The 24,773-nt window shown below is 40.1% G+C and overlaps 2 protein-coding genes across 39 annotated transcripts in view; one reads left to right on the forward strand and one right to left on the reverse strand.

Annotated features, from left to right (window-relative positions):
- Fbxo36 (F-box protein 36) overlaps positions 1–1,124 on the reverse strand; it is a 55,826-nt gene extending 54,702 nt beyond the window's left edge. For 2 of the 4 annotated variants that reach the window (XM_076914909.1, XM_076914910.1), the window contains exon 1: positions 893–1,011. Coding sequence is in view for 2 of the 4 variants with exons in the window: in XM_034521997.2 (XP_034377888.1) it covers positions 893–988 (96 nt within the window). In the remaining 2 variants the exon portion in view is untranslated. Of the gene's footprint in view, positions 1–892 lie in introns of all 4 variants that reach the window. The other 2 variants (XM_034521997.2, XM_076914908.1) reach the window with 2 other exon arrangements.
- A 317-nt stretch (positions 1,125–1,441) lies between these two features.
- Trip12 (thyroid hormone receptor interactor 12) overlaps positions 1,442–24,773 on the forward strand; it is a 108,940-nt gene continuing 85,608 nt past the window's right edge. For 25 of the 35 annotated variants that reach the window (XM_076914888.1, XM_034521975.2, XM_076914894.1 and 22 more), the window contains exons 1-2: positions 1,486–1,625; positions 24,434–24,580. In XM_076914888.1, the coding sequence (XP_076771003.1) occupies positions 24,483–24,580 (98 nt within the window). In that variant the 5' untranslated portion in view covers positions 1,486–1,625; positions 24,434–24,482. Of the gene's footprint in view, positions 1,804–2,034; positions 2,217–24,433; positions 24,581–24,773 lie in introns of those variants that run through there. The other 10 variants (XM_076914889.1, XM_076914907.1, XM_034521982.2 and 7 more) reach the window with 9 other exon arrangements.

Consider the following 24,773-nt stretch of genomic DNA (forward strand, 5'->3'; position numbering starts at 1 on the left):
AACAAACACAAAGTTTTAAACTTAATTTTATAGGAATATGGCTTACTTAAACTATGGGGTGCACGAACAGCTTAATGACCAGGATAAGCTCTGCCAGGAACCTGCTACATGTTCAGCGGACGCCCAGCTCCAGTGCATTTCATAGGCACAATACATTATCTAAAGCCCACCCCTGACAACCAAAACACTTGAAAAAAAAAAAGGCCCCCAGGGTTACTTTACTCCAGCGATAACATAATCCCGCTTCTTATTGTTGTGGAGCAGATGTCATTATGGGTGGGGCCGATGAGCAGAGCAGCTGAAACATTTTTTTGTATCCCCCGCCCCCCGCACACTTTCAATGGGATAGAAGAGGCTCCAGCAAGGTAAGGGGAGATCTTTCAGTCAGCCATTCCTTCTAAAAAGAGGAGTTTTGGTGTGATAATTATAAAGGCCGTAGCGAGGTTCTTGAAAAAAATAAATGCCACAGGATTAAGTCCTATCCTGGAAGAGACCGTCCCTTTCTCCCCCTGCCGGCTTCTCCTTGGGACACTTAGCTGAGTCTTTCTTTCCCTCCTTCCCACGCTGAGGTGAGGCGGCACGCAAGCAGGGACGCCTGTTTTTCTTCGGCGCGCGGAGGGAACGCAGCGGGTAGGAAGCCGGGAGGCAGAAAGGGTAGCGGACGGCATTTGTGGGGAGGAAAGGAAGGCTCGCCAGGGACGAGCCCGCCTTAGGGAGAGAACGGACCTCGGCGCGCCGAGCAGAGGTGACGAGAGAAGATCTCTGGCTGTGAGCTGAGACGCGGCGCTTCCGGCAGGCCACATTGGCTGTTTGCCTGGAGCGGCCCCCATCGGGTGGCCCTGCTGGGCAGGGAAGGGGTTAGGAGAGACAGGAAACCGTGGCTCGCACTTGCCTGAGTTCGGGTGATCAACAACTGGTAATAGTCTTTGCTCGGCGCCGGGCCTTGTCCTACAATTTCAAACAGAGTCTCCGGCAGCCACGACGCCATCTTGGGACGCCACTGCCGTCGCTAAGACAACCAGGAAGGGGCGGGGCTTGACCGGGGTCAGGGGGCCACAGCCTCACTTTAAAACGAAGTCCGCTTTTGAGTTGGCAGTGGGGGTTTTAACTTGGGGTGATGGTTTCCTTTACTAGGGGCCACAAGGAACCCTGCTTTGTGAAATTTCTACAGTCAGGTCCTGGGTGACCCGAAGTGGAATTTAGTTCCTGCTAGCGCGGAGGGGCGGGGGTGACCCCAGCGGAGGGATACCAAGTGGAGTGCCACAGTACCCTTCCTGGTCCCTTGAAGGGATCGGAAGGAGACTGGAGGCTGCTCGTCGTCTCGAGTTGAGCGTTGCGGAGGGAGGGGCGATAGGATGGGTTGTAAATAGGCAGCGGGGCTGGTCCTGCGGAGGATCCCGCAGGCCGAAGCCTCAGGACAAAGTAGTCCCCGGCTGGAGTAGAGCGGGAGGGGAGGGAGGCGGCGCGGGCGGAGGCGCACGGCGGCGCGGTGCTGCGGCTCAGCTGATAATTGAAGGGACGACAAGCCGCCGCCGTCGCCGCCGCCGCTGGGGGGGGTGGGGGGAGCCAGTGGAAGTTGCCGTCGCGCCACCGAGTCCGGACCGGAGACTTTGGGGCCTAACTAGGTAATTGGGACGCCGTTCCGAGCGGCAGGGTCGGGCTTTGGGGGAGGGGGCTGACGAGGACTGGGAAACCAGAGCCAAAAGTCTCAGGCAGCGCGCCCGTGTCATCGTAGTGACTGAGCTCCCGGCTCGACTTGCTGGCGGCGGCAGGGCCATGGAAGGAACAGCCCGAGGCTGACGGGTGAGGCGCTCGAGCGAGCCCGCGGCCTGAGGAGCCGGGGCCGACCGGCTTCGGGGGGGGGGAGGGGGCTCTGAGTCTCTGCTCCGGCCTCCGGCGATGAGGAAGGCCCTAGGCGGAACCTGGGTAGGGCGTGCGGGTCTGGGGGAGCCCAGCGGGGGCCGGGAGGGGACCGGAAATGGTCTATGGAGCCTGGAGGGCGTCTAGGAAGAGAGAAAGTGGGGGGCCGGAAGTGCAGGTGGGGGGCGTGAAGACGGCAAGGGTTCCCCGGAAATGGGACGGGGGGCCCGGAAACAGGGAAAGGGAGGCTCTGAGCTGTGGACGGCCCGGAAATGGAAACTAGGGAGCAGCTCGAGTGACAACTGTTGTGAGGCGAGGGTCTGAGGAGGGAGAGGCGGGAGTGACTTTGGACGGCGGTAAGGGTCTTCCTGCTGAGGGGGACGGTTGGGGGCGGCCGAGCCGGCACGGGGCGGCTTTTCCAGCCGGGGAAGTCGAGGCTGAGGGAGGAAGACGACGCGCCGAGCTGGCAGGGCCCGCGGTAGAGGCCGAGAAACTTGGCTGAGGGAAAGCAGGGTCTTCTAAGAGGACTAGGACGGAGAGGTTAACTGAGGCTTGGGTGAGGGAGGTGGGCCAATTGTCACCCCAATCGTATTAACATTCAAAGCGAGTTAGGAGATTAATATATGTGGATTACATAAAACCTATTACACTGTCCGTCAGTTCAACTCTTGTTGCCTGTCGAGTGGGTTTCTTGTGGAGAAACAAGTTTACAGGGATGTTCAGAAAACGAAGGTTTTAAGACCCAGTCTTCTGTCTAGGACTTCCTTGGAATAACAGCCTTCATTAGAACGCAGAAACATTGCTAGAACTAAAAAAAAAAAAAAAAAAAAAAAAAAAGTGCAGGTGGGGGTGGTGGCGGCTAAATTGCACCTTGTAACTATTCTAGGTGGACTTGAGGGAATTGGTCCGCGGTGAGAGGAAAACGGGAAGGGGTGGCTTCCCACCCCTCTAGCAGATTTGTTTCTATTAACGCGTTTTAGTTTGTCTCGGAGAGGTTTTAGTTTTTAGCTTCTGAGGCTGAGTTTTAGTTTGCTGGCTCCGTTAATTGGGGGCGGGGATGTTACTAGGTAAACGGGGTGGGGGCGGGGTGGGGGTGGGGGGCGGTTGATAGCGCAGTGACTCTGTTCCGAGTGGTCTAACCGCTCTCCTGTCTCCCTTCCTAGTTTGAGCTCGCGATCTGGCCTGGGCTGCCAAATCACCCGATCTCCAGGCTTTCTTCGGTTTGTAGGCCCCAGCGATGTCTTTAACTTTTTCTTGCTCTCGAATCTTATTTTTGGCGTCTCATTTTTTTTTATAAAGACTCGGCAAGTTGAGGCTTAGAATCTCATCTCTAAAAAACAAAACCAAACAAAACAAAAATACGTGGTAGAAAGTTGAAAGAGCTGTTACTGAGTAGGGTAAAAAAAACTGATGCTGGGAACAAAGGTCTTAGTTGTGTTAGAAAAAAGGCAAGAGGCCTGTATATGAGGCCTTGTGTGTGTCGAGTTTGAAGTTACTACATGTTTATGGATGGTAAATTGTGGAGGGCATTACTGTTTTCTTAGGTTTATGTGGTTACTTTAGTATTACATTTTAAGACACTTAATTTACTCCTAGTTCCATGTTTCGTCCCAGAACTGGTATGTTTTTATACATTGTAGCATGATAACTAGTAGGCTTTGTATATGACTGCTTTTCTAGGAATGGACTAAGAATTGCACAACTCTAAAGATTGTTTCCATCTGCTCCACTGTGTTTCAGCGAGTAGTGTTTAAGTCGGCTCAGCTGACATTTAGTTTTTTCTCTGATTAGACTGTTTAGCTTTTCATATACCTGCTAGAATTCTGAGAACTGTTTGCAATCCCAGAGAGTGCTATTGTAAAATTAACAAATGTTAAAATATGGGAGCCTAATAGAGTAGACCAAGGTGCTTTAACTGAGGGAAGTAATTTTTTTTTATTTAGTAAAAAACATTTCAAAGAAGATATTTAAATATATCCCAAAACAAATGAGTTATTTTGGTATTGAATTCCTGAAATAAAGCCGAATTAAAATCTGAAAACAAATGACTTCTATTTAGTGAGAGCTTAAATCAAGGCAGACATTCCTACCAAACTTCTGTCCAGTGCAGCACTTAACAGTTTTTAAGGGACTACTAGGCTAAGGCCTTTCTCTGCCTTTTGCTTTTCTTCCTTTTTCCTCAGCCCTTTCTGTCTGTCACTTTGCCTTTAGTCTTTCTGTACCTCTGTTCCATCCACACTGGGTACTGTCCCTGCTGTTTTAGAAGACCCCATTTTCATGCCATCCTTTTCATTGTCTACCATGACTTTGTTTCCCTGGCATTGTTTGGGTACCACCAGTTATCTCCTTAACATCTTTTCTTAAAGCATCACTGTCTACTCTTGAGAATACTTTTAAACATGTTGTGTTCCTTTCAGGCATTCCTTTTCTTTTCAGCCCGAATCTCTCCTTTCTAATTTGTAAGCTCTCTCTTCGAGCACAGCACATGTAGAGCCAACTTAAACCATTTATTTAATTTTAAAGACAGGGTTACTCCCTGCATTCATTGCCTTTTCTGGCCTGGAACAAAGATCTACTTGCCTCTGAGATTAAAGGTGTGTACCCTGGCAAGGGGAGTTAATTTTGGAGTGCTATTTAGTTTTATTCCTATTGTGTATGTTAGCCAGTTAAGGTTTTATGGTTCTAATTGATTATTTTTGAATAATCTTAAGTGTATATTATTTTATGTGCATGGGTATTCTGCCTTCATCTTATGTTGTGCTTGGTGCCCACTGAAGCCAGAAGAGGGCATCAGATCTCTTGGAACTGGAATTACAGACAGTTGTGAGTCACTATGTGTGTGCTGGGAATCCCTGTTCTCTGGGAGAGCAGCCAGTGTTCTGAATTGCTGAGCCATTTTTCTAACCATGTTTTCTATTTTAAAAAGACATCTCTATAAAGAAGACACATCACAGATTTAAAAGTTGATATTTTTTTCATTTGGTGGTGATGTGACCTTGAACCAGTTCCTTATCTATCTGTTCTTCATTTTATCCATAAAATGTGAATAGGTAATATTTTTCACTAAATGGTTTGGGAAACCAAGCAGATATAATGGTAGTGGGGGAAAATCCCCAGCCACTAAAGAATGTATTACAAAATGGTGATAGATGTTAGTGGTCCTGGTGGTGGCGCACGATGTTAGTGATTCTTATCTGTAAGGGAGAGTTAATAGGAAGCACAATTCTTCGTTTCTTTTCTTTTTTGGTTTTTCGAGACAGGGTTTCTCTGTGTAGCCCTGGAACTCACTCTGTAGACCAGGCTGGCCTGGAACCCAGAAATCCACCTGCCTCTACCTCCCAAGTGCTGGGATTAAGCGCACCACCACCACCTGGCAGCACAATTCTTTATAACTAGAAATTACTACTAAACTGCTCATAGAATTTAGGCCCAAATTAAATTAAAAAAATTATCTAGGTTTGCATCAACATCAGTTACTTCTTAATGTGTGTCCTTACAGCTAAGTTTGTTAATTATCTTTAGAGAAACTTGAAACTTTTTTAAGATTTATTTTTAAATTTTGTGTGTGAATGTTTTGCTCAATGTGTACAAAATACCATGGATGCCTGGTCAGAAAAGGGCTTTGGATCTCTTGGGACTAAAGTTATATATGGTTATGAGCTACCACACGGATGCTAGGAGTTGAACCTGGATCCTCTGCATGAACAAGTGCTCTTAATAACTGAGCTATCTCTGCAGGGCATCCTGTGTTCACATTTTTATTACTGACAGAGTTTGTACCTATTCTGGTTTGTGACTTCCACATAATAATAATACATACTTCTTTGTTTCTTTTTTCTTTGAACTGCTGATCTCCGGTGTCCACCTCAGGTGCTAGGATCACCAGTTTATAGTTAAGAGAAGTGTTTCCAGATCTTGGTCTTTTTTAGAATCTAGGGATCTTTTTATTTTCTTCTAGTGGATGAGTAAGGCAGTGGTAATTTTATTTGTTCTTATTTGTACAGGTAATTAAATTTTGAGACAGGGTCTCATGTAACCAGGAAGACCCCTAACTCATCCTTTTACTTCCACCTCCTAAAATGCTGGGATTGTAGGCATGTTCTGCCACACTGGGCTTGCAGAGGTAATAAGATGACTCAAGTATTTTTAAAATACCAACGTGGCTTGCATTTTCCCCTTATTCAAACCAATATGTACATAGTAGCCAAAGGCTGTAATAAACTTAACTTCACCCCTTCAACTTACTTTTTAAACTACCCTCTGCTCTCTGCTTGTTTTAGTTTTTGGTTATCTGTGCATGGTTCATTTTGGGATTATAATGGAGTACTTGTTATGTGTTGGCTTTTGCCTTATCCCACACTGTGGCTCTCTTCAGACACACCAGAACAGGGTATGGAATCCCATTACAGATGTTTGTGAGCTACCATGTGGTTGCTGGGAAGTGAACTCAGGACCTCTGGAAGAGCAGTCAGTGCTCTTAACCACTGACATCTCCCCAGCCCATAGATGTAGTTCTTAACAAGCAATGAAAGCTTTCTGATTTAGTAGTTATTTACGTTATCTACCTGTGCTGCTCTAGGTAGAACTTTGTACATAGTGCATACTTCTTAACTGTTATTTGGTGGTAAATTGTAAGTATATTTATGCTGGAATGCACTTACTGTTATTTGGTGGTAAATTGTAAGTATATATTTATGCTGGACCATTTTCTTTTTTTCTTTTTAGTAGACTAATGTTACAGTCTTATTGTCACCACTGTAATTTATTTGCTGACCTGTATCTCAGTGTAGCCACATTGGAACCATTTTCTTTTTAAGTAAAATTTAATTCAACTAACATATTCCAAAAAGTATAGTTCTTTAAATATTGATACATTGATAGTTTCAGATTAGCTAAAAGGTTACTTAGATTGAAGTAAGTCTTTGTTTTTCCCTGAGACCATTGGATTTTTTTACTTGGTGGTTCCCTTAGTTTCATGGCCACAAGAAAAAGGAATTTATGATTTAGGCTTATTTGCTTTGATTTGAGTGTGGGGAATCTGTTGGTGATGGTTTCCTGGTTTTGCTTTATTTAAGGTGTTCTAAAGTTGGTCGTGGTAGTGCATGCCTTTAGTCCCAGAAAGAGGCAGGTAGCTCTGAGTTCTAGCCTGGTCTAAGTAGTGAGTTCCAGGACAGCAATGTTACATAGGTTCCAGATTAAGGAGGTCAAGGTCACCTTGATACATGATCAAATACTGCCTTGGGAAAAATCATTCCAGTTGGCTGCTGCTGCTTTTAGTTTTAGGACTGAATGGCCATTCTGATTTTTGTTGTTGTTGTTTTGTTTTTTTAAGAGGTGTTCTGTTTAAGAGGTGTTCTGTTTAAGAGGTGTGGAATTCTTTGAACTTTGGAATTCTTAGAACCCATTTGCCTCTGATTACAAAGGAAAAAGCTTGGGTTCTAGTCCTAGTTTTTCTTTTTCCATACTGGGTTTCTCTGTGTGGCCTTGATTGTCCTGGAACTCACTATGTAGATCAGACTGGCTTCAAAGATCCTCCTGCTTCTGCCTCTGTTTAGACTAAAGATGTACACCACCACCACCTGGCATTAGTGTGTGCTGAGAATTGGACTCAGGACCTTTGAAAGAGGAGCCAGTGCTCTTATCTGCCAGCCCCAATAACATATTTTTGAAAATGTTTCTAGGCTTGGTGGTACCTACTTTATTTAATCCTGGCACTGGGCAGGCAGACCCAGAGTTCAAGGCCATCTTGTAAATTACAGGTTTTCAAAGGCCTTGTCTTAGAAAAGAAAAAAAAGGAACTTAACCTTGTAGGAACAAGTTACTGTAACTATACATTGTTAATGAAATGCTTTTCTTTGGAGACAAGATCTTACTATATAGCTAAACCAATCTCAAATTGTCCAGCTTCTTGTCTCCCAAAGTATCAGTGTGTTAACCTTGTAACCTGGCTCATTATTTGCATACAGTAGTTGGCTTTTTTATTCTTGAAATTATGGTCTTGTTATATAGTTAAGGTAATCTCATTCTCTTGTGTAGTATGTACTACAGTTGTGGTACCAGTAAGGCAGGTTGATCATTTAAAGCCAGAATAATGTTTTGGTATGATGCAAAAACTTAGTTTCTCCCACCGATTTATGTTAATTCTCATGTTAGTTTATTATTTGTTTCTTTTTAGAGGGGATTCATTTATTTCTGTAAATGTGGTGTTGCCCTTACATTGATTTTTGAAAGCTATTTATAAACTGAAGTATCTATAAACAAGCCTTCTAGACTTAAAGTTAGAGCATTGGAATTAGAGAATTTCAGTGTGTACTTGCTGTCATGACTAGTGAGTTCAGCTCTGACTTAAATTCCTGCCCATTGCGTTGCACTGTGGGTAATACGCTGAATAAATAGATGTGCCTTGTGCTGTTTTAAGATGAACCCAATTTGAAGGCCTTATGATGGTAAACATCTGATGGTTTGGAACTCCAAAGTGAGTTTTCACAGCCTGTCTGTAATTTACTGTTGAGTTGTAACTTGAGCTGTTTTGTGTCCTTAAAGGGTAGGTTCAGGCAGATCACGTGGAGCACTCCTCCCTATTTAGTTTTTTTCTCCCCAAACTAAGTGCTTGTAGTTGTCTTGTAAACAGAAGTGCACAAGTATGCTAACTTCTGACTTGAGTATTCAATTTTCTTTTTTTTTTGGAACTTGTAAGCATCCTTGCTCTTGCTTTTGTTTTGTCCCCCATAATGTATCTTTTTAGATGTGTATGTACAGTTTCTTCTAACAGCTTCTGGAACAAAGTCTGTAGTATACATTCCATTTTTTATGTAATTAGTTCTTCAGAGGTAGTCTGCCTATTAGCTCCTACCCCACAACCTCCAGCACCAGGATTAAAGGTGTGTGCCACCACCACTTGGCTTTAACTTCTAAACTGGGTCTTTGTTGCATTGATACCAGTGGGTGAGTTTTTTCTTTCCCTGGAATCTTCTTCCTCCTTACCATAATATATATATATTTTACTATATCATATTACCTTACTATATTTTTTTTCTCTTTAATAACCCTGTCTTGTTATATAATGTAACCCAAGATGGCACACAAACTGATCCTCCTGCTTGGTCTTTCTGAATATTTGGATTATAGGAATGTTACAGCATTTACTACTAAATATATGACCTCTCCTGAATTTAGGGCCTCATATTGCTAGGCAAAGGGTCTACCTCTGAGTTACCTACTCCAACCTTTGACATTTTATTTAAGTTTTATTTTATGTATATGGTTAGGTTGTTTGCATGACTATGGACCATATGGGAATCTGTTGCCTGTGGGGGTTCTGGGATCTCCTAGAATTCGACGACATATAGTTGTGAGTAGAGATGTAGAGGCTGGGATTCTAATCCCTGTCCTGTGAAAGAGTCAAGTACTCTTAACTGCTGAGGAGTTATCTCTGCATACTCAGTCTTTGACTTCTTTATTTTTATTTTTTAGATCTTTGACTTGAGTAGACAATTTGTTGAACTTACAGCATTGGGCACAAGTATTCCACCAGTATAACATAGCATCAGCTACAGTTTTCTTTGGTATGACAGTTCTTATGACACAAAACCCTGAGAATTCAGTCTTCATAATTTTTCATATTTTTTTTCAAATCCTACATACTTTCTTTTTCTTTTTGAGACAGGGTCTCAGAGTTTTGACCCCAAACTCAAAAACTAACTTCTGCCTTCCAATGCTGGGATTAAAATCTGTACCACCATTTCTGGCTTTTTAAGGAGTTGTTAGCTAGTGTAGGATATGTATTTTTCAGTTATGTTTATTAAAATCAGCTACTTAGATTTCCTCTTTTTTTTTTGGTGGTGCTAAAAAAGGGGTCTTTTGTAGCTCAGGCAACTTCATTATGGAGCAAGGATGACTTTGAACTTTTGTCTCCAGGTCCTGGGGATTGGATTACAGACATATATCACCATACTCAACAAAATTAAATGTTTAAAATTTTTGGTGTATGAATGTTTTGTTTTTATGTATATATGTGTACCATGTGTATGCCTGGTGGTCATGAAGTTAGGTTTTAGAGGCCCTGGAACTGAAGTTTTGGAGGGTTGTGAGCCATTATGTGGGTATTGGGAGCTGAACCAAGGTCCTCTGCAAGAGCAAGTGTTCTTGACTACTGAGCCATCTCTCTAGCTCCAAATCCAAACAGATTTGTTTGTTTCTTTAGTATAATAGGGAAGACCTGATCTTGCCTCTGATCCTCCTACCTCTAACTTTCCTAGTGTTAGGATTATAAGAATGAATCACCATGTTTTATTTTATGCTGAGAATTGAATTCTCAGGGCCTGGGCATGCTTTCCAACTGAATTACATCTCAAACCCACTTTAAGGAATTGTTAAGGCATATGACAGCTAGATAGCTTTGTTAAAAGCTATTCAAATTTAGTGTTAGTATTTAGTTTTTTTTTAGTAATAAATTTAGTTTTTTAAAACCAGATAACAGTTAACCTTTTTTTTTTTTTTTTTTTTTTTTTGTTTTTTGTTTTTTGTTTTGAGACAGGGTTTCTCTGTGTCGTCCTGGCTGTCCTGGAACTCACTCTGTAGACCAGGCTGGCCTCGAACTCAGAAATCCACCTGCCTCTGCCTCCCAAGTGCTGGGATTAAAGGCATGTGCCACCACTGCCTGTCCTGTATATTTGAAAAATAAATCTTTAATTAAAAATCAAGAATGAACCAGAAGAGCCAGACTTGGTGGCATAAACCTGTAATGCCAACATTTGTGGCAATATTGACCAGAAGATCTGTAGTTCAAAGTTATTCTCAACTACACAGGGAGTTTATCAATACATATTTATTCATTGTTTTCTGTTTGTCAACACTGTTAGGAAGAATATAAGAGGCAACTAAAACAGTGTGTTCTAGGAGTTTTGCTATGGTTCATATAGTTGCCACAGGAGTTACTTGGTCATGTCTGGTAGAAATTTGTACTTAGTACATGTGAAGGTCTAGGTTTAATTGCCAGAATCCCAAACCCTTCCCCAAATGAAAAACAACAGAATTATATAGGAATACAGATTTTATCATAGAGTATCATTCTGTAGGTATTCTAAAGGCATGTTTTCTTCGTTTAGAAATCCTGACATAAGTATTTAACAAGTGGTTTATGTCAGAATTTCAGCATTTGCAGGAGAATTGTTAAGTTCAGTGTTAGTCTGGGCTATATAATCAGTTTGAGGGCAGCTTGTGATACAGAGAAAGACCCTGTCTTTAAAAAAAAAAAAAAAAACTTAAATATTTATAGGGATATGTCTAGTGTCCCTGAAACTGTATATATAGCCAGTTGTAAGCTGCCATGAGGCTGCTATCTTGATACTCTGAAAAGGGAGCAGTGCTTTTAATCACTGAACTATACCCAGCCCAGACTCTGCTGTAAACAACTTAAAATAAATAAGATAAAATTCTGTTGTAAATATATTCACTTTTATTATTAAGATGAAGGGGTGGGGGCTGAAGAGAGACTGTTTAGCTGTTAAGAGCACTGGCTGCTCTTAGATGATCCAAGATCAATTCCTAGCGCCCACATTGCAGCTCACAACTGTCTGTAACTCCGGTTCCAGAGGATTTGCACCCTCATACAGACAAGTAGGCAGAACACCAATGCACATAAAAATGAAGGGGAGAGCTGGAGGTGTAACTAAGTAGGTCCTTGGTTCTATTTCTATGCCCAACCTAAAAAACTTTAAAAGTTTAAAACAAAAAAGTATATGTGAGTGGCTAGAGAGATGGTTAAGATTAAGAAGAGCTCTTGCTGGGTAGTGGTGGTGCATGCCTTTAATCCCAGCACTTGGGAGGCAGACGCAGGTGGATTTCTGAGTTCGAGGCTAGCCTGGTCTACAGAGTGAGTTCCTAGGACGACACAGAGAAACCCTGTCTGGAAAAACAAAGAAAACAAAAAACAAACAAACAAAAATTAAGAGCTCTTGTTCTTCTTGGATCTGATTTAGGTACTAGCACCTAGGGCCATGCCTATAACTCCAGCTCCCAGGCTTTCCGAGGCCTTTATTTCCCTCCTCAAGGCAAGGTTTCTGTGTAGTTCTGGCTGTCCTGGACTCTGTAGAACAAGCTGGCTGAGGCCATATTAACAGCCTCTCTGGGTCATCTGCACTCAAGTGTACATGCCGAGACAGATACACATATGTCTGTAATTAAAGCAATAATAATCATTAGAATAAAAGACCTGTGGCATCAACTAGAATGCTAGGCAAATACTTTAAAACTTTAATATTAAACTTGGGTAGAATTAATTTGTATTCTAAGGTATAATTTTTTAAAGATTTTTATTTTGTATGTATTGGATATATCTGTGTGCCACATGTTTGTGGGTTACCATGGAAGCCAGAGAGGGTATTGGATGCCCTAGAGGTGGAGCTACAGTACAGGCAGTTGTGAGCCATGGGTATAACTGAAAAGCAGTAAGTGCTCTTAACTATTGAAATATATGTCTAGCTCGAGAAAGATACAACTTTTTTTTTTTTGAGAGAATGGAACCCAGAGCTTTGCATATGCCAGACATGTCTTACGTGATCTGCCTTTACTAGTCCCTTGAGTATTTTTTTAAAGAGTTTTTTCTATAGTACTTAAAAAGTATTGAATGAGCAACAAAAATCAAGCATTAAGCATTTAAGCAGTCCTCAGAACTAAAACAAAACAAAAAACTGAATAAATGGTAATTGAATGTGCTAAGAAAGCTTACACTAAAGGAGGACATCTATGACTAAATAACAGACTGATGGGAGTTAAATAGTTAATCATATCTTTCTTATTTATGAAACATTTAAAGCTGGTACACAGAAAGTGAACAAGAAATGTTCAGTTTTCAGGTCTATTTTTTCCCCCTTTGAGATGGTTCTTACTATCACCCTGTCTGGTCTCATTTGTAATTTGAAAGAATCCTCCTACTTCAGGCTCCAGAATAGCTGGGGCTAAAGATAGGCACCACCTGTCCCAGATACACCTTCATTGTGTTTATCGTTGATAAAATTTAGATAGAAAATTCAGTTTCTTTAAGTAAATGAAGCAATTTCATAAAAACAATAAAGTCTTAATAGCGGCTTTATTTTACTTTCCAGTTCATTTAAAATTGAGTTATTTATGTGTATGAGTGTTTTGCCTTCATGTATGTATGATGCTCACCATGTGCATTCCTGGTGCCTACAGAAGTTAGAAGTGGGTGTCAGATCCCCTGTAGCTCATTACAGATGAGCCACCATGCTTGCTTGGGATGGAACTGGTTGTCTGGAAGAGCAGCCAGTTCTTTTCACCAATGAGCCATTTCTCTAGACAACCCCCCCCCCCGTTGATTTACATATTAATATTTATGTTTCTTATTCAGAGGCTAATGATAATTTCACATAGTTTATGTGTTAAGGATATCTTTTTAAAAAAAGGTATGCATCTCTGTGTACACAACACACACAGATACGCATGCATGCACACGCTTATGCTTATAAAGGCTACAATATTGTAAGATCCCCTGGTGTTGGAGTTACAGGGAAATCTTAAGTAACTTCAACATAGGTCTGATTCTTATTCCACTATGATTTTGTACTGTATTAGATATTCTGGTCTATTTTCATAGGTTTGAACTCTACTAAATAAGGTGCACTTTGAATAAGAGTTCTTCCTTGATTTCATTGTTGTTTTCTTCTGTGGCCCCAGGTATGGTGATAGGTAGTAAGCATACTACCACTGTGCTTGCAGATGCACTCATTTGTTGCTCGGGAGATATTTGTATAATAAAAGTGCTTCCGACAATTCTATTAAATACAAAACTTAGGCCCTAGCTCTTCTTGGCTTTATTGTGTAGGCTGTCTTGGAACAATGAAAAAATCCTACAACAGGACTATAAAACTGAGAAATGTCTTAAAATGTGCCTAACAAAGCAGAAACAAAAGCTTTTGGTGGTAACCAGGCCATATTGAAGGATCACTCAGAATTTGAGGCTTGCTTCATCTGCAAAAGAGTTGGTTCCAGGAGTTTCTGAGAGAAAGTCTTCAAGTAGTCAGACCTGCTGTCCTCAAAAGTTGATCTTCTTATCTTAGCTTCCTGAGTTCTAGCATATTTTTGATTTTGATGACAAGGTTTTAAACTTATAGTAGTAGGCTGACCTTGAACCTCCCGTACTTCTCTTTAAGCTTGAGTGCTATGATTATGTCTCATGGTCTCCACTGTATTGTAGGCTCTGTTGACTGCAGGTTCGTTGAGTTTGTAGTTTGTTTTTTTGTTTTCCTGTTTTGTTGTTTTGTTTCTGAGACTGTCTCACTATATAGTTTTGGCTGGACTGCAACTCAATTGTGTATGTAGATCAAGCTGCCTCCAAAGTCCTAGAAATCTGTTTGCCTGCCTCTCTCTTCTGGGTTCAAGGTATAGGTTAACACACTGGGCATGATTTGGCTTCAAATAGCAAAAATGCTATCAGTGTAATTTCATAATTCAGCATCATACCTTTTGCTTATTTTCTCCCCTCAGAAGGTTTCTCCGTGTAGTTCTGGTTGTTTTGGAACTCAGAGATTTTCCTGTCTCCAGAGTGCTGGGACTAAAGACGTGTACCACCACTGGCTGGCTTCAGTATCACATCCTAACGCTATCTTTTTGTGGAGTTAGGAAGGCTGCATAGTCCAATATTCATAGGTTATGTGACCTTTGGAATAAAAATTTGTAAAGTGCATATTTTACTAATAAAAGATTCAGGAGAGTCTGTAAAATGAAAATGTACTTTCAGGTTTTTTCCTTTGTGAAGTATTTATTTGCATTTTTTTTTACCTACAATGGGGAAGCACAGAATTTCTCTGTGATTCATCCTCTGTACCACATCCATATGCATTTGTGACTTTTCTTTAGTAGAGGGCAACAATTCAGTTGAATTTTGAGAAGATTAAGTAGCTTTGACTTGGAACAGATCAGCTTGCTAATTGTTTGTCAGTTGCTGTTGGTTTCAAAAATACTTCCTAGAAAATTAGATATGTGGAGAATACAACTCTTTTTTGCTGTTCCTGCTTTGCAGAATTCTGCCTTCCAGTTGCTGCTATGAGGTAAGGCTTGGGGAATTTCAGCTTTGGCTGTGCACTGTAAGATAATCTGCTCTTGCCTCTTCTAGCAGCTAATATTACCCTTCAGCTGCCTGCACTTCAGGTCGTGCTCCTTCCTTCTTCATCCCTAAACATTTCACAGAAATTAGAAGCTAAAAGAATTAATGAAAATATGCTAGTCCACCAGTGGAATATTTTGAATCAGCGGAGAAGCTTAGCTTTGCTTTTGTGTGTGTGTGTGTGACAGTGCTGGGAATCTCTTACTTACACAGAGCCTTAAAAGACTTTAAAAACTATATTGTATATATATTTTCAGTAAAACACGAATAGGAGAGGCTTTAAGTAATAATATCAGTGACAGCAACTATATTCTTTTAAGCCCTTTCTTGCTTTGAGCATGGTAGTGGAGTACATGGACTGCAGTCTTAGGAAGCTAATGTGGTAATGTCCCAGTGATAAAGCAGTTTGAGTAGTGGTTAAGAGCCAAAGCTGGGAATCAGTTTAAATCTTGGCTTCTAAACTACTAGCCACATAACTTTGGGTGAATCAACCTTTGGCTTCAATTTTTCCTTTTGAAAAATGAAAGAATAGTACCTATATAATCTATGACTGTTATGAGTATTAATCAATGGTGTTATAATAATGCCTGTAACAGGATAAGTGCTTGAGTAATTAGTTGTTATTGCCAGCTAGTAACCATTCTTACTTATAGAAAAGACTTCTTAACATTGAAAATAGTTTGAGAAGATCGATTTCTTTTATACTCATTGTCAGTTGAGTGTTTGTCTTCGGGTAGTAAGGATGTATCATTGAAGAGTCTTGATGAAATTCTTAGCAAGATGAATTTGGATAATAGCTTCCCAGCTAACCTTGTTCAATTTAACTTAACATGTAAATTAGGAAAAATAGAATTCTCAAGATTCTTTTGAGTTAAATTTTTTTTTTAATTTTGTGTGATTCGGCTTGTACATTTCAGGGGACAAATTGTGGGAGTTGAGTCCACTGTGGGTTTTGGGCTTCCAGCTCAGGTGATCTGGCTTGACAGCAGGCATCTTTGTACCTGCCGAACCATCTTTTTGGATTTTTGTTTTTGGCTAGCCTGGAACTGAGAGATCTGCCTGTTTCTGCTTTCTGAGTACTAGGATGAACAGTGTACCATGGATAGTGTGGCCCATGACTAGTTTTAAAACTGTTTTTTTCTTTTAAAATTTGTGTATAGGTGTTTGGCTACATGTGTGTATGTATGTGTGCCACATCCATGCCTGGTGTCTTTGGAAGTCCGAAGAAATGTCAGATTCCTGGAACTGGAGTTACAGATTGTTGAAGCAGCCATATTGAGTTCTGGGAACTTAATCCTTGCCTTCTACAAAAGCAGCAAGTGCCCTTAGCTGCTGAGCTATCACTCTAGCACTCATAGCTAGTGATTCTTAAAAATTTATTTCATTTTTATCTACATCTGTGTGACTATACCAAGCATGTGTGGTTGCCTGAGGAGCCAGAAAGAGGGTGTTATATCCCCTGAAGCTAGAGTTTAGTTTTAACATGAAACAACATGCATAATTTTTGATAAATCAACTATACCAATGTATTAACATCTAGCTCAGACTTCAGCTTATTTTACTGTAGTAATGTGTTTCTTAGCATTTTAAATAGCATAGTGTAGTACAGTGGTTGTCAACCTTTTTAATGCTGAGACTCTTTAATACAGTTCTTCATGTTGTGGTGACCCCCAACCGTATTTGTTTTAAAGATTTATTTATTTCATATATATGAATGCTCTCTTCATGTACACCGGATTCAAATCCCATTACAGATAGCTGTAAACTACCATATGGTTGCTGGGAACTGACCTCAGGACCTCTGGAAGACCAGCCAGTGCTCTTAACTCTTGAGCCATCTCTACAGTCCCCCTATAAAATTATTTTTATTATTATTACATAACTATAGTTTTGCTTCTGTTATGGATTATAATACTTAATTTTGATGGTCTTAGATCACCCCTGTGAAAGGGTTGATAGCCACTGGTCTAGTAACTATTCAGTGAGTGTAAATGACTTTGGGGTGTCTGTAGCAGTTGTGATATACTAATCTGATTTTCTTGGTGCAAGGTTGAAAGTATAGACAATGATGCTCTAGCTTGCTGTTTATACATTCTTGTAAGAAGTGCTATATTTGAACTAGAGCAGTAGTTCTCAAACTGCTGGTCATGACACTGTTGGGGTTCTTTAGACTTTTTCACAAGGGCTGCATATCAGATATTTACATATAAAGTTGCTGAAATAGCTTCCTCAGAAGTGAAGGGATTTTGTTTCTATCAGGCAGAACTTTCTCACACTCTACCTTTTTCTTCTCCCAGATATTGTTTCTAAAGGAATGCATCTCTGAATTTATTGCCTAGCTGGCCAGAGCTGTCTTTTGAGTAGCTAGGACTGTATAAACTTAAACATTTATGTCATTGTTTCAACAGGGATAGGGAGATGGCAAGAGTCTAGAGGGTGAGGAGAGGTGGAATTTGGATAGGGAATATTGTCTAAAGCCTTTTTTTTTTTTTTTTTTTTTTTTTTTTGGTTTTTCGAGACAGGGTTTCTCTGCATAGTCCTGGCTGTCCTGGAACTCACTCTGTAGACCAGGCTGCCCTCAAACTCAGAAATCTGCCTGCCTCTGCCTCCCAAGTGCTGGGATTAAAGGAGTACGCCACCACTGGCTGGCTAGACTTTTTTCTTTTAAAGCATGTTTTTCTTTCTAGGTTATTGATTTTTTTTTTGGAATTTATTATTTTTTGTGCCTCCACAGCAAGACACATAAATCTTACTCATCCTTAAGCTCAGCATTTTTTCCAAGAACAAAGACTATCAACTATACTGTAATATCCTGTACACTTTTGACTTGATAAAACTATATCAAGCCATGATGTACAAGTTATAACAAGACGATTAGCAGGGCAGTGGTATACTTCACAGCTTTTTTTTTAAATAGCAAAGGCAGTAAAAAGTACAATGTGTTGATATAAGGCCAGATACATATCATTATAAATTATTCCACTGCTACAGAATAAGAACTACCCTTAATGTAAACTAATAAAACAAGTAGTTTATGAGTGACTTTGACAACAGCAAGTTTTCCTCCTCTTAAACAAAAAACTACTATAGAGGCTTTCTAGATAAAACCATAATTGTATATGAGCATTCATGCATATGAGGCTCAGATATGGCACAAACAGGTATATAAGCCTCATCAAACCATTCCTTTACTCCCAGGTATTCCCCAGTTTGTGTGTGTGTGTGTGTGTGTGTGTGTGTGTGTGTGTGTGTGTGTGTGTGTGTGTTTGGAAACAGTTATCAGTCATTATTTGGGTAAAGCTTTCTTAATATTCTACAGGCACAGGATTTTTACTCAGTGTAAAAAAACCGCACACTTGCATTTTATAAAATTTCCTAAGACCTCATACACAGGTTCTCATTCTCTTAATGTTATTTTTAAAAGGCTGAGTTTATGTATATGTGTAGGTGTCCATATTTGCATCACTTGCATGCAAGACACCTAAGGAGGCCAGAAGATGGCACCAGGCACTTTGAGGATTCTGGGAATTGAACATGGGTCCTATGGAAGAGCAGCCAATATTCTTAATGGCTAAGCCATCCCACCAACCCCCACCCTCATCCCTAAAGCAGGAATTTTCCCCAAAGTAGGAATTTTTATAAAGTTCTTAACTTAAAAGCTGAAATGAATTCTAGAGCAGTATAAACTGAAGCTTAGTTGAATTCTAGAGACTGTAGTCATCTCCTAACTACTTACTGTGTAGTACCTCTTTAAGTTAGTACTAACAGTGCTAGCAGCAAGCGGATCCATCTCTAATAAGTGGCTAATGTGGTAGCCAACAAGATTAAGAACCCTTTAGTGTTGGCTCTAAAAGGGCTCATCCACTCCCTTTTGGTCACATGGACTAAAAGTTGACTATTTTAATCTTTGAGACCCTAAGAAAATGTTAATATAACTAGTATTCTGAAGATTATACAAAGGATGTGATCTTTTAGGGAATTTTCCTGCACTGTTGAAGTAGTTGGCCAGTGTTTATTTAAGAGAAGTTGGTCATCTTGCATTTTAATTTTTTTAAGACAGGAAGTAATAGAGCTCAGGCTGGCCTGGGATTTGAGATTCTTACTTCAGCTTCTGAGTGCTAGTATTATAGGCTTGCATTGTCATATCCTTCCTCATTAATCTTCTGGTTGTCTGTTAGAGCTCCATGTTAGAAGGTATCTTAAACAAAAATATAGTATGACGTCCATCCTTGTTTTCAATTGTCTCCCACTCTTCTCTGCCTCCCAAGTGCTGGGATTAAAGGTATGCTCTACCACCGCCTTTGTGTTAGCCTCAAACTACACTGTGTAGCCAATCTGACTTTTCCTTCAGCATAGTTCTTTTGCCTTCGCCATGCCTTGCTTCCTCCTAAAATCTTATTAATAGTTCCCAATCTTATTAATTATTCCCATCCCCCTTTTTTGAGTCATGCATGTGCAAATATATGAGCTTGTATGTGGAGACCAGAGGTTGACATTGGGAATCTTCTTAAATCAATCATTCATGTACCAGATTCTCTCATTGAATCTGCAGCTTACCAATTCATCTAGTCTGATTGGTCAGCAAGCTCCTGGGGACTCCTGTGTCCATTTCCCCAGCTCATAGATTTCAGATATCTCTGCCACACCCAACTTTTTAAAACCCCCTTCTTACAGCTATTTTGACATTGGCTTAGGATTCTACAGTTACAAAACTAACTCTCTCTCTCTCTCTCTCTCTCTCTCTCTCTCTCTCTCTCTCTCTCTCTCTGTGTGTATTATATATATAATATATATATATATTATATATATAATATATATAAATAAATAAATATATATAAATAAAATTTTGGTTTTTTGAGACAGGGTTTCTCTGTGTAGCCCTGGCTGGCTGTCCTGGAACTCACTCTGTAGACCAGGCTGGCCTCGAGCACAGAAATCTGCCTGCCTCTGCCTCCCAAGTGCTGGGATTAAAGGCGTGTGCCACCACTGCCTGGCAACTGCGACATTTTTGGCTCTTCAATAGTGGTCTCACCCAAAGGGCTAAATTCATAAGTCAATCTTTTTTTTAAAAGATTGACTTATTCTTTATGTGTATGATTGTTTTACTTGAATGTGAGTGCACTTCATACATGCCTAGTGCCTTGGAAGTCAGAAGAAGGTGCCACACCCTGTGGGATTGGAGTTACAGAAGGCCATAAGCAACCATGTGGGTGCTAAGAGCTGAACCTGGGCCAGATGCCCTTGCCAGTTGAAATATTTTACTGTCCTTAATCTGTCATTTTAATGGAGAAATTCTGATGGAAATTAAATACCTTGTTTTGGTGTTTGTACAGTTTGTGTATTGACTTGTAGATCCTAATGGAGTTTGAGTCCAGGCTGATAAGATAGTAAGCTCTAAGTAAGGACTCCTTGGCATTTATTTCTTGGCATTTTTCAGTCTTTTACTCTGAGAGGATGCTTAAAAGTTATGTATTGGCCTTTTAAAGGCTGGCTTATTTCAAGTCTGTGACATTCTTAAGAAAGACATATTACAAGGGAGGTGACTATTTTATTGTGGAGCTTTTGCATTTGTACTATCCTTTATTTTCTGTTTGTGTATAGTGTGTCTCAAAAAAAACAAAACCAAAAGCCAAAATGGAGGTAAGGATATGGCTCAGTTGGTAAAGTGCTTGCTAAGTGTGCACAAAGGCCTTCAATCCCTAGTACATTAACTGTGCCTAGTAGTGTGATTCCAATACTTGACTGTCTTCTAGCACTTACAGGCAGGAGGTTGGGCTTCACATAACAGTGGTTTGAAAGAGACCCATCTCAAAAAGAAAAACACAAGAAAATAGAAGGGCAAGATGTGGGACAAGGAAGATACACATTAAATGTCAATTGCATAATAAAAACCTCCTGCAGACATTACATCACATTATATATAGCTTGTTCTCATTCTCTTTTCTCTCTCCCTTTCTCTCTTTCTCTCTTTAATGTTCACTGTAAATAATTCATCTTTCAGTTTTGAAAGCTGCCTCATATAGGTGGTAATAGTTTTATGAATTAATGTAATTGAACTGACTTTGGGGGCTGCTGAATACTGTTTTAGGCTACTAATTATAGACTTGTCCCCTAGTCTATCAAATAATCATTTCTGTGGTTTGAAGTTCTATATATAAATATTAGTAATCTTTTTTTTATGCTTTGAACTATTTGACTATGAACTGCTATCACATCCTAAAATTATAGTTTGATTGTGTACCAAAGGACAAAAATTCTTTAATATTCCCACACCCCCAAGCTATAATAACCTGTCTTTTGTAATATTAAGAACTTAGAAGAAAGCAAAGCCTGATGGTGCAGTCCTATTTACAATCTCATCATGCATCATGTAGACATTAAGAGGATGGAAAAGTATGGGGCAAGCTTGGGTTATATTAGTAGAGTGAGACCTTTTTAAGAAAAACAGAATGTTGGAGTAGAAGTTTTCCCTGAAGGAACTGCCTGTATTTAAACTTTTGTTTGTTCTTTTGAGGTGTTGGGAATTGAACCCAGTACCTGTACTAAGTACACGTTCTGTCAGTGCTCTGTGACTAAGATAAATTTCTAGTTTTCCTGTTAGAAGTTAAATAGTTTCTTAAATTTTAAAAGGTATTTTTGGGGTGGAGAGATGGCTCAGCAGTTAAAAGCACTGACTGCTCTTCCAAAGGTCCTGAGTTCAATTCTCAGCATCCACATGGTGGTTCACAACCACCTGTAATGGGATCTGATGCCCTCTTCTGGTGAGTCTGAAGACAGGGACAGTGTATTCACATACATGAAATAAATAAATCTTAAAAAAAAAAAAGATATTTTAAAAATTCTGTATGTATCTTACTGTTCTATTTATATGCATTTTGTGCTCTGAGAGGTCAGAATACAGCTAATTCCCTGGGAACCAAATCCAGCTTCTCTTCCAGAGCAGTAAGTTCTCTTAACCACAGAGGCGTTTCTCTAGTTGCACATGTGGATGTGCTTGCAGGTTTGTGGGTATTGGTTCTCTCCACCAACTCAGGTTCTCAAGCTAGGTGATGGTGCTTTCCACCCTAGATGTCTCATTCTGTAGACTAGGCTGTCTCAAACTCAAGAGATCTGCCTGCCTTTGACTCTACCTCCACTGCCTCTACCTCTGGGTAGTAATGCTGGGATTAAAGGTGTGACCACAAATGCCGAGGTGTTTTTTCTTTCTTTTTTTTTTAATCTTAAAAGATAGCATAGTTGGTGTAATTGGTTAAGACAGAACAGAATCTTCATACAGTAAATGCTTAGATTTAAGGGGTTGGCTCCAGCTTTTTCTTACTTCAAGTTCTTTACCTTCATCTGAAACATCTAAACATAAAATGTCATTTTACTTGTTGGTGTTGGAATGCTCTGCAGTTGGAACTATTTCTATAGAACAGCTTGCCCTGTTAACTTAGGAAAATGACTATTTCCCACTTCTAGTTTTCTTTCTCAAAAGCAGTCAGAAAAGAATTTTTAAAATAATTTAATCTATTTATTTTTCATGTGCATTGATTCCCTAGAACTGTAGTTACTGACAGATGTGAACTGCCATTTGGGTGCTGGAAATTGAACCTGAGTCTAGTGCTCTTAGCCACTGAGTCATTTCTCCAGCCCCAAAAATAATTATTTTCTGAATCCTTTGGTTAAATTTTAAAGTGTCCCCCCCACCCCCCCAAAAAAGAAGTGCATACAAATGAGAGCTTCCTACTGTTATTTTCCTGTAATAAATCTTGGGAATATCTGGAATTCTTTCTCCAGTGTTTGTAAATCTGACTTTAAATTTCTTCCTCTGTCTCCTTTTCTTTTTAGTGATGGCATAATACTTTATTTTTTTTAAACTGATATATTCATGTTGCTATTTTGAGTTTCTCTTTTGTACACAATGTCTTGACTAAGTACCCCAGGCTGGCCTAAACTCACTAACTCAGAGACTGGCTTTGAACTAATGCTCGTTATTACTACTTCGGCCTCTTGAGTGCTGGGATGAGCCATCATACTCTTTTGTATGGAATTGAGTCAAATTATAACTCAACCACTTTTTTCCTGCTGCAGTTAAAAAAAAAATCTCAAATCCATTTAACTAATTGAGCTATGATCTGGCAGTGGTTGGGTGGGATGGCATCAGCCTCTATAAAGTTGGAGATCACTTGTTCCTCTTGTAAATAGATGTACTGAACTGATTGCAACTTTGTTCAGAGGCTTTAAAGATACTGGACTTTATGAGGTGGTCCATTCTTGTAGTCATAATACTATACAAATAGAAACAGGATCTCAGGTTAGAGACCAAGTTCTCTCTGTCTTCCTGCCTGTTTGCCTGCCTGCCTACCTTCTGTCCATCTGTCTATCTGATTAAAAAACAGCAAAAATGAAAACTGGGTTTATGATTTATTTTTTGAGACAGGTTCTCACTATAGTTTTGTTTGGCTTGAAACTCAGTATGTAAGTCCTCAAACTCACAGAGATCCTGTTGTCTAAGCCTCTCCAGGACTGGAAATTAAGATGTGTGTCACAACACCTGACTAGTATTTATTTAAACAAACTTTTTCTTTAATCAAAGTATAGACTTAAAAAATTAGGTGTGTGTCTGTCTACATATGGATATGTGCATGAGAGTGAAGGTGCTTTCAGAGGCTAGCAGAGTTGGAGTCACTGGACAGTTGTGAACTGACTGACAATTGTTGGGAGCTGAATTCTAGTCCACAGGAAGAGCAGTAACTGGCTTTAACCCCTAAACCATGCTTCTAGCCCAAATAATGGCTTGTTTTAGGAAATATTTTCTGAGAAGCAGACTTTTTTAGTTTAGCCTTTTTATACCATAATTACAACTTTGCAAGCTTGATTTCAAAGCAAGAAGATCAGGTATAACTCAAGGACATTTGGGACCATTGCTTCATTTACTGTAATGAACTGCTTTCATGTTGCTATTAAGATACTGCCCTTTTAGTTTGTTACTATTGTAGCAGAACATAAATTAGGTATAACATGTTGCTTTTATTACTTTTGTGTGTGCCCATGTTGACATTGCCCATATGAATGAAGGTCAGAGGGCAACTGACTAGTTCTCTTCTTCTATCATGGTGGGTCCCAGGGATCAGACTCAGGCTTGGCAGCAAGTACTTTGGCCTGGTGAGCCATTTTGCTGGCTCTGAAGGTTTTATTCATTATGTATGCTTGTACCTAAGGAGGCTAAAAGAGGGCATTGGATCTCCTGGGCTGGAGTTACAGGTGATTGTGAGCTGCCTAATATGGGTACCAGAAATAAAACTCAGGTCCTCTGGATGAACTGCTAAACCATCACTCTAGCCCCAAATTTCTGACACCCACAGTCTAGTTGTACATAGTGTCATAAGGCAATACACCTTGCTGCTCTGTACTTTTCAATTTTATTTGTGTGTTTCTAAGATTTTTTTCCCTCCTTTTTTCTTTCAGTGAATGGTAGTGTCTAGAAAGGGTATGTCCCTTCAAGAGAGAGGTGCCAATGTCCAACCGGCCTAATAACAATCCAGGGGGGTCACTGCGACGTTCACAGAGGAACACTGCCGGGGCCCAACCACAAGACGACTCAATAGGAGGAAGGTATGTATGTATTTTATGGTAATCTAAAAGGAGTTGGGAATCAAAACAAAACAAACAATCAAGTAAAAACATCCTCGTTATGAGTACTGAAACATTGTACATGGTCATTTCCCTGATTTCCAAGCAAAGTAGCACAAAATTAAAATTTAAAGTGATTCTTAAATTTTTCTGAAATAAGGTAGACCTCTCTAAA

This window comes from Arvicanthis niloticus, chromosome 17 (genome assembly GCF_011762505.2).
Source record: "Arvicanthis niloticus isolate mArvNil1 chromosome 17, mArvNil1.pat.X, whole genome shotgun sequence".
In the NCBI taxonomy this organism is placed as follows: domain Eukaryota; kingdom Metazoa; phylum Chordata; class Mammalia; order Rodentia; family Muridae; genus Arvicanthis; species Arvicanthis niloticus.